General features: G+C 36.0%; 1 protein-coding gene across 2 annotated transcripts in view; it reads left to right on the forward strand.

The window, feature by feature from the left end:
• PRDM10 (PR/SET domain 10) overlaps positions 1-16,414 on the forward strand; it is a 99,793-nt gene that overhangs the window by 32,034 nt on the left and 51,345 nt on the right. For both annotated transcript variants that reach the window (XM_051986676.1, XM_051986677.1), the window contains exons 6-10: positions 18-221; positions 1,509-1,581; positions 2,444-2,561; positions 10,721-10,850; positions 11,368-11,616. In XM_051986676.1, coding sequence (XP_051842636.1) covers positions 18-221; positions 1,509-1,581; positions 2,444-2,561; positions 10,721-10,850; positions 11,368-11,616 — 774 coding nt within the window. The remainder of the gene's footprint in view (positions 1-17; positions 222-1,508; positions 1,582-2,443; positions 2,562-10,720; positions 10,851-11,367; positions 11,617-16,414) is intronic.

The following is a 16,414-nucleotide window of genomic DNA, read 5'->3' on the forward strand; positions in this document are numbered from 1 at the left end:
ATGTTTTTTGGTTGCAGGTTTCTCTTGAAAAGGGGGAGAGGAAAGACAGAGACATACATGAAGACCTGTGGTTTGAGTTGTCTGATGAAGCACTTTGTAACTGGATGATGTTTGTACGTCCAGCACAGAATCACTTGGAACAGAACCTGGTGGCTTACCAATATGGTCACCATGTCTATTATACAACAATAAAGAACGTAGAACCCAAACAGGAGCTCAAGGTAGGGCATGGCCCTCACAGTGCCCTTTCTGGATAGGAAAGGTCAGAAATAAAGTAGTGCCCCTTGATAATCTCTTCAGAATTCTTTTTGCTGTTCTGATGACAAAGCCTTAAATGCAAAGATGAGGCAGTGAAGAAGCCCTGACTTCTATATCCTTACAAGGCATCATTACTACTGTGGGCCTAAGAGGAAAGGGCTGATGAATTTATGAATTAACAGGTGTGAGTGAACATGTGAATGGCATTATGCTTGATCTTTTGTGAATTGATTTTGAAATGTACTGGTAAGACTGCTTCCTCTTTGACATATTATTTAATATTCAGAGGGAAAGTCCATGTGTTTGGTTGATGGGCTGGTTTCTGAGGGACTGGTTTTCCACCTTCTTGCTCAGCGGAACTCTCTTCTCCAACTTAGACCGATCTCTTTGTGCCAAACCACTGTCTAGTCTTCTTTGACTCTGCTGTCCACAGTGCCCTCTTGGCTCCTCTTTCTCTTTCCTCTTGCTTTCCCTGCCTGTTTGCTGTGTGCTCCTTTTGATAGCTCCTCATCCACAGGTTGTCCCAGAGCTGTGTGGGGTCTGAGGAGGCTTTCCCTGGGCTCTCCTCTCTCCCTAAGCTCCTCAGTGTCTTTTATTAGCTTCCATGGGTTTGATGATCCCAACAGAGATGACTTCTAGAGTTCTGGATCTAGGCCTAAGCCTGAACTCTAGGTCTTCATTATAATACTGTGAAAAGAACACCAGCTCTAGAATGAGAGGAATAGGGTTCAGATCCTACCTCTGATTTTTTTTTTTCTGCTTGTATGACATTGGGCAAATTGTAGAATCTTTTTGGGTTTCATTCTATTCTCTAAAAAAATGAGGAATAGTGCCACTTTTGTTTTAAGCATATTTATTAATGAGGGCAACCAAAGCATTTATTCTGTGAATTGCTGTTAACAGATGAAAGTTCTGATGTGAATAATGCCTAGAATGATATTAAATTCCATATATAACATCTCTGGTAGATATTTTGAATGGTTATCTTTTGCTAGGACGCTATGAAATTTTAAAAGGTAGAGCATGTTTTCCCACAGAGCAGGTGAAAGGGGAAGACAGCAAAGAAAACATGCAGTTTTACTTGGTCATTTGCTAGTAGATAATTTTCATGACTGATAATTTGTTATTTTATGTTTTGTGGGCAATGGAGAAACTCTTTTAGTCAGGTAAATGGAAGGAATGGTTAAAGCACATCACAAGGATCCAAGGATGGAGGTTGATTTTTGCTCATCTATGTGTGTGTCCTGCAGGTGTGGTATGCTGCGTCCTATGCTGAGTTTGTAAACCAGAAGATCCATGACATTTCTGAAGAGGAAAGAAAAGGTGATTTGATTTTTTTGTATTTTATGTTATTTGTACAAAAAATTTTTTTATATCATGTGATATGTCAGTAAAGTTATTCAGAGCCATGTGTCTCTTTTTAATGTTAGCCTCAAATTATAATGATGAATTTTGTTTTCTCTCATGGATTCTGGAAAGTAGCACTTAATGTAATGAAAACTTACAAATATTAAATTATAAATCCCAATCAGAGAATAGTCTTTGCCTAGATGTTATCAGCCTTGAAGAGTTGTAAGAAAGATATTGATTTTTAAGTACCTATATTGTGATGTAATGAGCCTTTTAGACCAGAGTTCCTAATAAGGGCCCATGAATTTACTTAAAATTTTTTTTTTTTGGATAACCATATTTCAATTTAGGTGGTTTCCTTTTTCCTTATCCTTTCCAGGATTATAAAAATCCTGAATATTTTATTTAAACATTTAAAAACATGCATTTAGAACTATGAGAAGGGGTCCATAGACTTCACTGGGTAGCCAAAAGGGTTCATGAGACAAAAAATTAAGAAATTTCTGTTTAAAACCATTATCACTGGGTCTAAAATCTCTGCATTACTTGTGTATTTTTCTAAATGGTAGTACTTCTGCTCTTGTTTAGTGTAATGAGAGAAGTAATTGTGCCATTGAAGGTCTAGCATGAATTAGATAAGGACCACAATAACTATGTGTTGAATCATCACTTGATCATTGGGCAAAGCATCTGATAATTCAAATAAATATAGGCACCACATGATTCAGCAAGGCAGGTTAAATGTGGATGGAAATTCTAGGAACACTGATAAGATGTGGTTTTCTCTGGCGACTGGCGATCATGTACCTTAACATTTCTTCTTCTTTCAATGCAGTTCTTAGAGAGCAAGAGAAGAACTGGCCTTGTTATGAATGTAATCGTCGATTCATAAGCTCAGAGCAACTTCAGCAGCACCTCAATTCCCATGATGAGAAGCTGGACTTCTTTAGCAGGTATTTATCTGGTATACACAGAATGGAGAACGAAATTTGGTATTCCAGGACTCAGAATCTTTTCTTAATTATCTGTTAATTGCCTTTTCTGATTAAAAGATTCCTATGAATGGCTCCCCAGTATTTAGTATCTAACCATGACTGTAGAGAACAACAAGAGTTGCTGTGAGAAACCTCTTGGTCCATTTTCCCCCTAGTTTTCACTAAATTAATACCAAAAAATGGAGAACTTGTTGCCATAGGAACGTGTTTCCTAGACAGACTGTTGGAATTGCAGAGAGCAAGGGTGGATATTTTTGATCATCTAGAACCATTCCTTCATTTTACAGATGAGCATAATCAGACACAGAAAGAAGAAAGAGAGAGAGAGAGAGAGAGAGAGAGAGAGAGAGAGAGAGAGAGAGAGAGAGGTAGGTTAGGGAGCCTCACAAAAGTCACACTACCAAGCTGACTGGCACATCTATTGTTTTTTCCACTTGTCAGAACCATACCCTTTGTAAACAAAGGAAGAATTTGGACCAAGAATATTATAGCCAGTTTGTATGAGGGAAAGTATGCATGTGGAAGCTTGATCAAGCTCTGAAATACACTTCCATTTCATTTTTTTTCCAGGTCTTATTAATAAGGGATTGGTAGCCAGAAAGTCCTTTGTAGAACATCATCATCATCATCATAATAGCTGACATTTATATTGCGCTTTGAGGTTTGCAAAGTGCTTTATATATATTAACTCATTTGATCCTCACAACAGCCTTGTGAGGTAGGTGGTATTAGAGTGAAGTGAGTAGTCACAAAGCGCAAAGCTAAGTGTTGGAGGAGGGATTTTAATCCAGGTATTTATTGACTCCTACATAAGCATGTGTTCGTTCCCTCATACCACTCTGCCTCTAATAGAATTTTAAATTAAAATGGATCTTGTAGCTCATATAATCTAGTCTCCTGCTTTATATAAGAATCACTTTTTAAAACCTCCCTTATAAGTGGCCATTCATTCTCTTTTTGAGTCCTGCCAAGTCACCTCATAAGGCTGTCCATTCTGTTGTTGGACAACTTTCGTTGTTACTCATATTCATCTGTGTGTTGCACTAGATTCTGCCTTCTCTAACTTCCAGCCATTGCTATTCATTCTAACCTTGGAGCTGCATAGAATAGCTTCAGCCCTTCTTCCATATGACAGTCCTTTAGATATTTAAAAGCAGCTATCATGTATTCCTCAACTTTTTTTTTCTAGGTCAAACATCCTAATCTCTTTAGCTGATCTTTATATAACATGGTTGAGTTGCCTCATTGTCCTTGTTGTTCTTGCTGTTTGCCATAGATCTTCAATAATTTGGGCTAGAACTAAACATTGTATTCCAGAACTAAACATTGTATTCCAGATATGTGTTGACAAGCAAAAATTACAGTGAGATTAAACTCTCTTGCTTTAAACTAGATTTATATTAGTACAACCTAGTATTCTTCAGTTTTTTAGAAGCTAGATCATTTTATTTACTCCTTAACCTTATTATTATTATTATTATTTTTATTTGAAGTACTGTCTGGCTACACATTTCATCATCCTATACTAGTCCTATGGACTTCAAAAAAATCTAAAATCAGAGCTTTATCTTGTTTTATCAGTTTTACATGCCTTATTAACTTTTTTTTTTTTTTTCTGAGGCAATTGGGGTTAAGTGATTTACCCAGGGTCACATGGCTAGGAAGTGTTAAGTGTCTGAGCTTGGATTTGAACTCAAGTCCTCCTGACTTCAGCTCCATCCATTGCACCAACTAGCTGCCCCTGCCTTATTAACTTTGGACCATTGTTTCTGCCAGTTTTGTGTCATTCAAAATTTTTGATCTCTTTGAGTCTTTATTTAAATTATTAATAAAATGTAAACTAGAATAGGCTTAAGAACAGAACTCTTGGGGTATGCCACTAAAAGTATTGTTATTGCTTTTACCTTTTCTAGGCTAACCTTCCCAGTTCCTGTAGCAGATCTTTATATAATATGGTTGAATTGCTTTATCTTCAATGATAAAAATTCATTTCCTTCAGAAGTGACCCATTCTACTTTTGGATATATCTAATTTTAGAAAGTTTTATCATATACTGAGTCAACTGCCTCCCTGCAGTTTTTACCTATTGCTCGTACTTGTCTTATTGGAGGCCAAGAAGACAAGTCTGGTTTTTGTTCTACAAGGTAGTCCTTCAAATACTTGTTCACAGCTATCATGCTTAGTGGTATCTTTCATTTGCTTCTCCTTCAGTCTGTTATGAATGAACCATGTTAAATAACCTTATTGCTTTCTTAACTTCACATTTGATGAAACTGATGTCAAGGGAAGTTAAGAATTTTTTTCAGATTTTTTTTTCCTTTTTAGCAGAATGAGATCCAAATGTTTAAACTCTCTTGTTATCACTGTCTTTTGTGCTATTTTTGTTATTTGTTTCAGAAAAGTATCTGCCTACAGGGATTAGATAGATACCATTCTATTGCATGTAGTTTTCCCAACTTGGCCTCTTTTTGCCATTCGAGAATCAAAAGATTATTATTCCGTCCCTTGCTAGTTCCCTAGGCTGATTTCTTCCTGGTTGCAAGGAATTATTTCTGCCTATAGGGGATCTTTCTATTCTGCAATAAATAGAGAGAATACCTTTCTTCCTGCTTCTAACCATCTACTGGTTTGTCCTGCTTATAAAGATAGAAGAGAAATGCGATTCCATCTGCTTTCCCCAGTGAATCCCTCAAATGAATTGTCTACCACTCTGAGAGGTTACTAACCTGAAGATGTACTTCTGGTTATTCTAATAATCATTTGGAACTCACTTGGCAGTGGTTAATAGACTCCCCTATTCTGGTGATCCTGACTTCCAGGACATTGTTATACAAACTGCATTCTTCATCCCCCACTGCCCTTTTCCTTATTATTATCCCCTAACTCAGTCTCATAATGACTGATTTTAATCCTACCCAACCCTTCCACTGTGCTCTCTAGAATATGTGATCTGTAAATAAAATACTTACTTTCATCTTAAATCTTTTTCTGTTCCACTCCTTCCAGTGTCTGATTGTCACTGAGACCTGCCTGCCTCTATTACACTCAAAAAATTGAAGTCATTTACTAAGAGCTTCCTCATCTCCTCCCCTTCTCAATTCACAACTCCCTAATACCGTCTGCTACTATCTCCACCTGCAAGCCTGTCTTACATAATGAGATGGCCCTTTTTCACATGCTCATAGAATTATATTTTATCCTGTCTTTTCTAGCAGATTGGCTCTCACTGTCTCACTGATTCTTCCTATTTTACTAGCTGCTTCCCTCTTGCCTTACAAAGATGCTCATATGTCCTCCATCCTCAACTCTCACTTGATCCATCTATTCCTGCTAGCTATCATATCATATCACTCTTCTCCTTTGTGACTAAATTTCTTTCTTCCTATCATTTTTCCTTTTTTTAAAAAAAATTTTTATGGCTAAATTTCTTTTTTTAAAAATCTTTAAATAATAGCTTTTTATTTTCAAAATATGTGCAAAGATAGTTTTCAAGACTCACCCTTGCAAAACCCTATGTTCCAAATTTTTTCTCCCTCCCTTCCTTTCACCCCCTCCCATAGATAGCGAGTAGTTCAACATATGTTAAATACGTGTAATTCTTCTATATATATTTTTCTACAATTAATCATGCTGCAGAAGAAAAATCAAATCAAAACTGAAAAAAATGAGAAAGAAAATAGAAAGCCAGCAAACGATAACAAAAAAGGTGAAAATACTATGTTGTGATTCCCCATTCAGTCCCCACAGTCCTTTCTCTGGATACAGATGGCTTTCTCCATTACAGAACCCAGCCTGAATTACCTCATTGTTGAAAAGAACCACATCCATCAGAACTGATCATTATATAATCTTTCTGTTGCCATGTACAATGATTTCCTGGTTCTGCTCATTTCACTTAGCATCACTTCATATAACTCTCCAGCCTTTCTGAAATCATGCTGATCATTTCTTATAGAACAATGATATTCCATAACATTCATGTACCATAACTTATTCAGCCATTCCCCAACTGTATGGTTAAATTTCTTGATAAGGTTGTCTAAAATAGATGCCTTCTCTTCCATTCTTCTCTTTTCTTAACTCAACATTCTGGCTTCCAAATTAATTTTTCAATTGAAGTTATTCTTTCTGTAAAGTTGACTAATAATCACTCACTTGCCAGTTCTAGTAGTCTTTTAAAAATCCTCATTTTTGGTGACATTTGCAACCTTTTCCATTGATCAAATTCTCCTCGATAATATTCTTTTCTCTTTGGGTTTCTAGGACACCACACTCTCCTTGTTCTCTTTCCTGTCTGATCAGTTTTTCTCAGTCTTTTTTGCCAGATCTTCCTCCAAGTCATGCCTACCAATGGAGGGTGGTCCTCAGGCCTCTGTCCTGACCCTCTTCTCTTCTCTTTCTTTACTATTTCACTTGTTAGTTTCAGTTATTTTCTCTTTGCAGATGATTATTAAATCTCCTTTTAAAATCCTAAGATTTTAAGTGGTCTTAAAAATCCCAAGACCTAAGAGATCTCTCTGACCTCTCTTCTCCCATCTCCTCACCTGCCTATAGGACATCTTGTAGTGACCTGGAAACAGCTTAAGTTCAACAGGTCCAAAGATGACCTCATCTTTCCTCCTGAATCTTCCATTCTTCCTGACATCCCTATTACTGTTTGGTGCCCCCATCCTCTTGAGACCAGCTTCTTAAACTGTGGGTTATCCATATGGAGTCCTGTAACCCAGTGGAGAGGACATGAGATGATTTAATTGTTTGATTTTTATATCTATTTTATATACCTATCTATATACTTGGGTCACATAAAAATTTCTTGGATGAAAAGGGGTTGCAAGTGGAAAAAATTTAAGATGTCCTGCTCTTAGTTACCCAAATTCAGCACCCACATGTTATCCACTACTCCTTATTCTCAAGTCTCATCCAATCTGTTGCTAAGGCCTATTTATTTTACCTTATATTATCTCTTGCATTATGTTCTCTTCTCTTCTACAACTTCTATTACCCTCATGCAGACCCTTATTTCATGCTAATAGTTGAAATAATTTGTTGTTTGGTTTGCCTGCCACAAGCCTCTTTCCCATGTGAGTCCATTTTACACTCAGTTACCAAAATGTTTTTCCTAAATCACAGATCTTTTGATTCCCTATCCCTCTAAGATCTAATATAAAGCCCTTTAAAGGCTTTTCAAAATGTTCCCCTCTGTTTATCTCTTACTAGTCTTCTTACATTTTATATTTCCCTTCTCCCTCATCATTTACCCTTCTGTACATCGACAATGACCTTGTTGTGCCTTGCACAAGACCTTATATTTCCCAATCTTGGGCATTTTCATGGTTGACCCTTATACTTGGAATGCTCTCCTTACTTAAGTATCTTAGTCTTCTGGATTCCTTAAAGTCCCAACTAAGTTTCTACTGGACTTATATCCCAAAGAGATCTTAAAGGAGGGAAAGGGACCCATGTGTGCAAAAATTGTTTGTGGTAGCCCTCTTTGTAGTGGCAAGAAACTGGAAACTGAGTGGATGCCCATCAGTTGGAGAATAGCTGAATAAGTTATGGCATATGAGTGTTATGGAATATTATTTTTCTTTAAGAAATGATCAGCTGGATGATTTTAGAAAGGCCTGGAGAGACTTTACATGAAGTGATGCTGAGTGAAATGAGCAGAACCAGTAGATCATTGCACACAGCAACAAGAGGATTATACGATGATTATTTCTGATGGACGTGGCTCTCTTCAACAATGAGATGATTCAAATCAATTCCATTTGTCAGTGATAAAGAGAGCCATCTACATCCAGAGAAAGGACTGTGGGAACTGTGGACCACAACATAGCATTCTCATTCTTTCTATTGGGTTTGCTTACATTTTGTTTTCTTTCTCAGTTTTTTTTTTTTCCTTCTTGATCTGATTTTTCTTGTGCAGCAAGATAAATGTATAAATATGTATACATATATTGGATTTAACATATATTTTAACATATTTAATATGTATTGGACTACTGACAGCGAGGGGAAGGGTGAAGGGAAGGAGGGGAAAATTTGGAACAGAAAATTTTGCAAGGGTCAATGTTGAAAAATAACTCATGCATATGCTTTGTTTTTTTTTTTTTAATTTAAATTTTATTTTATTTAATAATAACTTTGTATTGACAGAATCCATGCCAGGATAATTTTTTTTTTTACAACATTATCCCTTGCACTCGCTTATGTTTCGTTTTTTTCCCCTCCCTCCCTCCCCCCCCCCCCCCCCCCCCCAGGATGGCAAGCAGTCCTATATATGGTAAATATGTTGCAGTATATCCTAGATACAATACATATTTGCAGAACTGAACAGTTCTCCCGCTGCACAGGGAGAATTAGATTCAGAAGGTAAAATAACTCGGGAAGAAAATCAAAAACATGCATATGCTTTGTAAATAAAAAGCTTTAATTAAAAAAAAGTACCAACTAAAACCTCACCTTGTATTGGAAGTCTTTCCCAATTCCCCTTAATTCTAATGCTTTTTCTATGTTGAATATCTCCAGTTTATTCTGAAAATAGCTTGTATGTAATTGTCCTCAAGTTGTCTCCCCTACTAAACAGCGAGCTCTTTGAGAACAGGTATCTGCAGTGTCTAGCACAGTGTAGTGCTTTAGAAATGCTTATTGACTTTTCAGTTCTTAATACCACAAGCATTGTATGCTCATCTTTTAACAACATTTATTTTCTTGAGTTAGAATTTCAAGTTCATATTTCATATTAGTCATGTTCTAGCCTTTGAAATATGGACTTTTCAGGCCTTCCTTATTCCTAACCTTTTAGATATTTATATTTCATGAATTCCTTTGCTTTCTTCCAATATTATTTTTTTATGTCATATCTGGGCTTCCTTCCATTATTCTTTTTATTATTATGTCATATCCTTCATGGTATCTCATATATCAGTTTTACCTATCCTTTCTAAAGTTTCTTACTTCACTTTAGCATTAGACAGTTTAAAGTCCTCTTGATCAGAGTGACAAATCTCAGGACAGTTATTTTCTTCCTAACTGTCTTAATATTGAATACCTTTCTTGTTTTGTTTTCCAAGTTAAAATTTTTTTCAGTTGTTTAGTATGTATATTTTTTTCATCCTAATCACTCTTTTCCCTTCTCCCAAAGAAAATAAGAAACAAAATTCTTACAACAAATATGCATACAACAAATAAGCCAATGTCTTTTCCATATTTGGTCATATCTAATTACCTATTAGTCCAGTGTCTCTTCTTTAGGAGTAGGTACAATTTTTTGTAAATGTAGATACTATTCTTAGCCAGTAGCCCAGTCTTTCATTATTTTGATTCATAATCCAGAATAATGAATTGTGATCTTTGATAGTTCTTAGTTTTATATAGCCTTATTTTTTCCTGCACTCCTCCTCCAATTCTAATGTTCATTTGGAAAAATAGATGAAAAGGCACCTTGGATTCCTGTGCTTTAAGTTTCTTACTTATAGTTTCATAAGTATTAAAGTTACTTTTCATGTTTCTTATAGAGAAATAATTCTGTACAAAAATTATTTATTCCCACATAAAATAGTGTGGTTGGGAAATTTGCTGAATTTTGGCAGGTGATTAAGGTTGCTTGTTTAATAAATAATTACTGAGTTCTCTTTGGAAAAAATGAGCGAGGAAATTGTTTCTAGAAACTGGAAATCTTAAGGAGAGAGAATTGTTTAGCATAGTTATGTTTCACTTGGATCTGGGAAAAGTGATTTTAAAAGTAAGGAAAGTAATTAAATCCTCTATAGTTCCCAGCTAATAGATGCCTCCTAAGCACATTCTCTAAAGTAATACTTAATTTTGGGCAGTATTAGAGCTTTGCAAAAAGCTAAATTAGTGATGATAACATCTTTTGAAGCATTTAAAATAGTTCTTCATATATTTTTGTTTGTCGTCAAAGATTTCTTTGAGCTATATAACTGGCAGAGGTGATAAATTTGGATAAACACTCTCCTTTCCTAAAATCCTATCCACTACAGAATTAAATAATCAGGTTAGGGGACATGTTGGCTAAAAGATAGGGTAACATTAATTATGGCAATCCTGGAAAATGATATGAATATTTTAAATAAAAAATCCTCTCTTTTTCATAGGGCAAGAGGCAGAGGCAGAGGACGAGGCAAGAGGAGATTTGGCCCTGGAAGACGGCCAGGTCGGCCTCCAAAATTCATGCGTTTGGAAGTCACCAATGAAAATGGTGAAAAATGTGAGGAAGGAACACAGGTACTTATAGATAGAGAATTGAAAATAGAATATGTTTCTTATGTACTAACTTTGTTATATAAAGACTTAATACTGGTTTAAAAAATTCATGCTCATGTCTTTGTATTGATTATGTGCTTTTAATAATGATAATGATCAGAAGGAAGCAAGCAGGAATATATGTCCTCTTGTGACCTGCAACAAAAGATTGTCATTCCTGCCGGAGGGTGATAATGTAAAGTATTAGAATAGAATTAGACCTAATTTTTAAATGTTTTTGAATTCTGATAAAACTCTAGAAGAATCACATAATGGTTTTTTTCTTTGCCAAGATTCAAATAGCTCATTGTTTTTGTTGTGATATTGCTTTTTTATGCTTATTTGCCTAATTAACTTTCTCAGAGAGAGGGCATTTTCTCAATGGATAATGAGTGTGCTCATTTGGAAATGTGCAGTAATTCTCTTCTGTTTGTAAAGTCCTTCTGCAGGTTTCTTCTGTGGATAGGGAAAATTATCACTGTATGATTTTCAATTTCAGGACTTGCTGCCTTTCTCTAGCAAGGGGCTGGAGAAATTTGAAGAGGATGGACAAGCTCCATTAAATGGGCTGGACCAGCAGGAACAGACTCCTGTGCCAATCCCTCAGCTGCCATCGGAAACACAGCCTGCTTTGGAACATCCGCCAGAAACCCACCCAGTGCATCTGCAGCCCCAACATGAGGAGAGCACAGTGCCCACCCAGAGCACGATGACAGCTGATGACATGCGCCGAGCCAAACGCATCCGGGTGAGTGGGGATAGTGGGCCCTGGCCAGTGTGCCTTTTCTCCTCAGGGAGGTTGTTCTGATCTGGGTTCACTTCCAGCTCTCAAAAGCATGTTATAAACTGTATAAACTGGAGTGATGGATGCTTGACTAGAACAGTTCAGTATTGGCCATTAGATTCTTTTGTTTGAGAGTGTAGTTAAAGAAAAACAGCTTTCCAACTTCTCAGGCTCACTGATGGGAAACTGACTAATTAGAACATTTCATTACAAAAATTTACTTACGTTTTTAAGCATATTCTTTGCATTGTAAGTATGTTTGTGGGAGTCAAGTTGTGTCTCTCTGGATGACTTAATGTACTTGTAAATTATTCTCTGTATTTTCCTGGAAAAGACCATCAGATACTTGTCATTTTTCATAAAAAGGACATGTGCATAAATTGACATGTGAGCCAGGTACATTTTGAACATATATGGAAAATGTAAAGTAAAAGCTTAGGTTCAGGGACTGTTTATATCTCACTTATGTGATTCATCTTTTGGCTTTAAATATTATTGTTGAAGGTAGCACTGGACTTCTACTCAGATGTGCTTTGTTCTAATTATTTTCTTGACTGATATATATCAAGAGATAGAGCTCTTGGGGATTCTTGGCATTAGGATTACGCTCTTGTAGAATTAATGCCTATAGGATGCATTTACTTCAAGAAGGATAGTGTTTTCTACCCATGTTTATGGCAGCTGACAGCTCTTATTGGAGAACTTCCTTCTGTTAGATGGAGAAAACTTTTCAGTCATATATTCTTCTAGACTTATAACAGATTGATTTAGTTTACATTTCTCTTGGCTTTCTTATGCCTAGAATTTTGTTTCTAGAAAGGACCTTGAAAGGAATTCCAGTTCATTTCATTAGTTATACAGAAACTTGGAAGGCCTTTGTGAAATAATCCCTCTTAGGTATCTTTGGAACTGAAATATATAATATTCAAAATAGATATGTAAATTTAACAAATAACTACTTTTCTTTTATTCATTAATTTATTCATGTATGCAATTAGCCTTTCCTGTTGCTCCCTTTGTTTTGTTAATTTTATTTTTACCAAGGTAAAAAAAAATGCTCAAACTATAATCCTGTATACAACTTAGCACAATACCTGGCATGTAGTCTTATTAAATGGTCTATCATCTATTTATCTTGAAATTGGTGTATATATCCAGATAGCTCTTTGATATTTTCTTGAAGAAAGGGTAGATTTCTTTTTTTCTTCTCTCTCTCTCTTTCTCTCTCTCTCTCTCTCTCTCTCTTTCTCTTTTTGTATAGGTCTTCTTTTACAAAAAAATGTTGATGGCTTTTGGAGGCCAGAGAATAGTTTGAATTTTCCTGCCTTATCCATAGGACGTAGAGGATGTATATTTTTCATCTTTTCTATCTAAGAGTAGTAGTAATGAATGGAAATGAAGTCTTCCAATCCAGTTGGTAATATAACTATTTTTCTTTCCTCTAATGCTGCCTGTGCAGTTGGAGTTGCAGGTAGGTTTATTTCTTTTATTTCCTGTTACCTGATCCACTGTTCTTTTGTACCTATATTTTACTCTTAGTTGACCCTTCTATTTAGATGAATTAGCAAATGGACAAATAAAATTTTATTTCCAGATTAATCAGTCAATGAACTCTGGGCCTAATTATCTTCTGTAAAATCAAAGGAGTGGTCTAGATGCTTTAAGGTTCCTTCTTAGCTCTGAAATTATCTCTCTGTTAACAAATATTTATTAGTGCTTACTATTTACCAAACACTGTGATGGGTACTATATATAAATTATATATGAATAAGCTGAAGGTTCTTACAGTTTAACTGGGGTCCCCAGAATAACAATTATATTAGAGTAGTATATATTTTGTAGAAATTAAAGGGTTTGGGAGTGCTGGAGCAATCAGCTTTTCTCTAAATCTTTCCCTGATATTTATCAGAGAGCAGCATTTGGATAGGAGACAAAGAGCAGAGGACATTTCAGTGAGCAGAACAACGTTAGCCAAGTCATGGAGGGGGAATATGCATGTTTTGTTATGGAACACTGAAGAGGCTTGACTGGGGGAAGGGTACATAAAACAAATGCTGGAAACATGTGTCTAGTTCCATTCCTCAAGTCAGCCACCTCTGTGGGAGGAGGGGTGGGGGGGGAGGGGGGGTTGGGGGGGTGGGGTGGAGGTGGGGGGGTGGGGAAGGCATGAATCACAATAAGTTATCTGAAATCATGATTAGTTAATGCATCTATCAGTCTTTCATTGTTGCTTTCCTATAATTTATGTTATTATATAAATTATTGTCCTTCTTCTCTTTATTTTACTCTTCCTAAGTTCTTACAAGTGGAAGGGGGCACTTTTTCAAAGGACCATACACATAGTAGGCACTTAATTGTTGAATTGAAAAAAGGTTCAATATATGTATAGGTTGAAACCTAGCATTTTGAAAGGCCTTAATAATCAGGCAAAAGAAGAAAAGGAGGAAATCATTAAAAAATGCTTACTTATTCAGAGTCCTCATAGACATTGTCCTAAATACTGGGCAGAAGAATTTGATCTGCAGTTGTGAATCTCTTTAGTGAACATTTCCTTAACTTGGTCAGTAATGCATTTGATTTTTCATACTCAAATTCAGCATGATTTTTAGCCAGTGAGAACTCACTGCTGTAGGATTTAGCTTCCTTTCTATTTAGAAATCCTAAGAGCATTTGATACACCATACTGTATGGTATAACTGACTGGCTGGACCCCAAGGTTTCTGAAGGGACATTAGCTTTGTCTGAATTGGCTTGGAAATTTTCCATGCTTTTTGTGGAATGCATTTTTGAGTATGGGGCCAAATCACAGAAGATAATTCAAAGCTAGAATCTTTTTGCAAATCTCTGAGGGGTCAAAGGATAGGAAAAATTTAAGTTACTTTCGCTACTGTGAAACATGAGTGGCAAATTAAGATTATTAGATCAGGGAACCACAATTGAGTTCTTGAGTGGTTAGACAGTGTTCAGGGCTCCATGGAAACTAAAAAGATGACAAGAACAAGATTTATAGATAGAATTGAGAGTGCAGAGCCAGGTGGCTGCTCAGTTTAAATCATTGTCTGTGGGTACTCTGGCTAATCAGAAATGACAGAAGACTGATTAGCATAATGGACCAAAGCAAAATTGAGTACTGAATTTGGCACCCAAGGAAAAATGTAATCCCCACAGGAATTGAGATCAGTTGTCTAAACATTGCTTTTTGACAGTGCTTGGTAAATTTATTGAACTTGGATGAAAGGAAAGATTTTTGAGTGCTGGAGGCTCCTCAAATGCTGAGTTTCCAAAACTCCATATAGTCTTAACTTCGTGAAATGTTATAAGGAGTCTGGGGTGAAGGTTGAAAGCAGCCCAGATGGGCTTTTGCTTGATGTGTTGATGTGAACAGAAATTGTAGGGGTATTTGTTACTTGATCAGAGAGTATATGGAAATGAAACCTTTGGAATTCTTTGCCTGATTAACCTGAGAGACTAGTGAGTTCCCTAGATGTTGCTAGAAAGAAATAACATTGAAATTCCTTTCTTTGAGTCTGTAATTTTACATACGTTCACTTTATTCTAATAGTTCCTAATTGTATTGTACAATTGCCTATTAATCAATTGATCACGTCCCCCTCCCCCCTCCCAAAGCTATCTTATTTTCATTTTGTACACATTCCGTATATGATTACATGTATATGTTGCATTCTCTATTGGGATGTAATCTCCTTGAAGAAAGGTCTTAGTCACTTTTTTTTTTTTTTAAACCCTAGTCCTTAACACAGTACCTGGTACATAGTTATCACTTAATAGATACATGTTATTTTATTATTCTAGTAGATTGCATTGGGCAGTGAGATAGTGCTGTAGATAGAGTGATGGACTTTAGAGTCAGGAAGACCCATCTTCCTGAGCTTAAATGTGCTTCAACTATTTACTAGCCATGTTTCTCTGGGCAAGTCACTTAATCTTTTTGCCTCAGTTTTCTCATCTACATGAGCTGGAGAAGGAAATGGCAAACCACATTTTTACCAAGAAAACTCCAATTGGTCTCACAAAGAATCAAACTTGATGAAAATGACTGAATAATAACAATAACAGCCACAGAAATGCATTGCATTAGATTAATGCAGTTGCAAATGATATATTTCAGTCTGGATGACCCATATGCATCGCCAACTCCCTCCATGCCACATAATCATTCAGAATCAGGTCTCATGATTTCTGTTTCTGGGACATTTCTGGAATCTGTCCTTGCCTGTTTGTTACTCACACAGATATGAGCTTGGTTCAGGCTCTCATCAATTCTCCCTTGGACTTTTGCAATATTTCTCTAATTTGTCTTTTGTCCTCATCTTTCTCCCCTCTCCAATCCTTATTTCACACAGCTGCCAAAGGTATTTTTCTGAAGTACATGTCTGATCATGTTTCTCCTCAGCAAACTTTGATGGTTTCCCATTGCCTTTAGGATCAAATATAAATTTCTCTGCTTAACTTTTTAAACTTTTTTCCTTCAAATTTTGAACTTAAAAATTAAAAAAAAAAAGTTTTCCAAGCACACAGAACACACAAAAAGATTCTTTATGAAACTTTGAATTGCCATCATTTGCCATTTGCTTTTTAAAATACACATAGGAAATTCTTCATGTTACTTTCAGAACTATCCAGCTTAACTTTGCTTCCTTCTGAACTTTTTTCTTTTCTTTTTTGTGCATTCTAAAAACTTTGAATTTCTACCATTTTTGGTATCATTACTGTTAAATTTCCACTGAAAATCAAAAGCAAA

This window comes from Antechinus flavipes, chromosome 3 (genome assembly GCF_016432865.1).
Source record: "Antechinus flavipes isolate AdamAnt ecotype Samford, QLD, Australia chromosome 3, AdamAnt_v2, whole genome shotgun sequence".
Taxonomy (NCBI): Eukaryota; Metazoa; Chordata; class Mammalia; order Dasyuromorphia; family Dasyuridae; genus Antechinus; species Antechinus flavipes.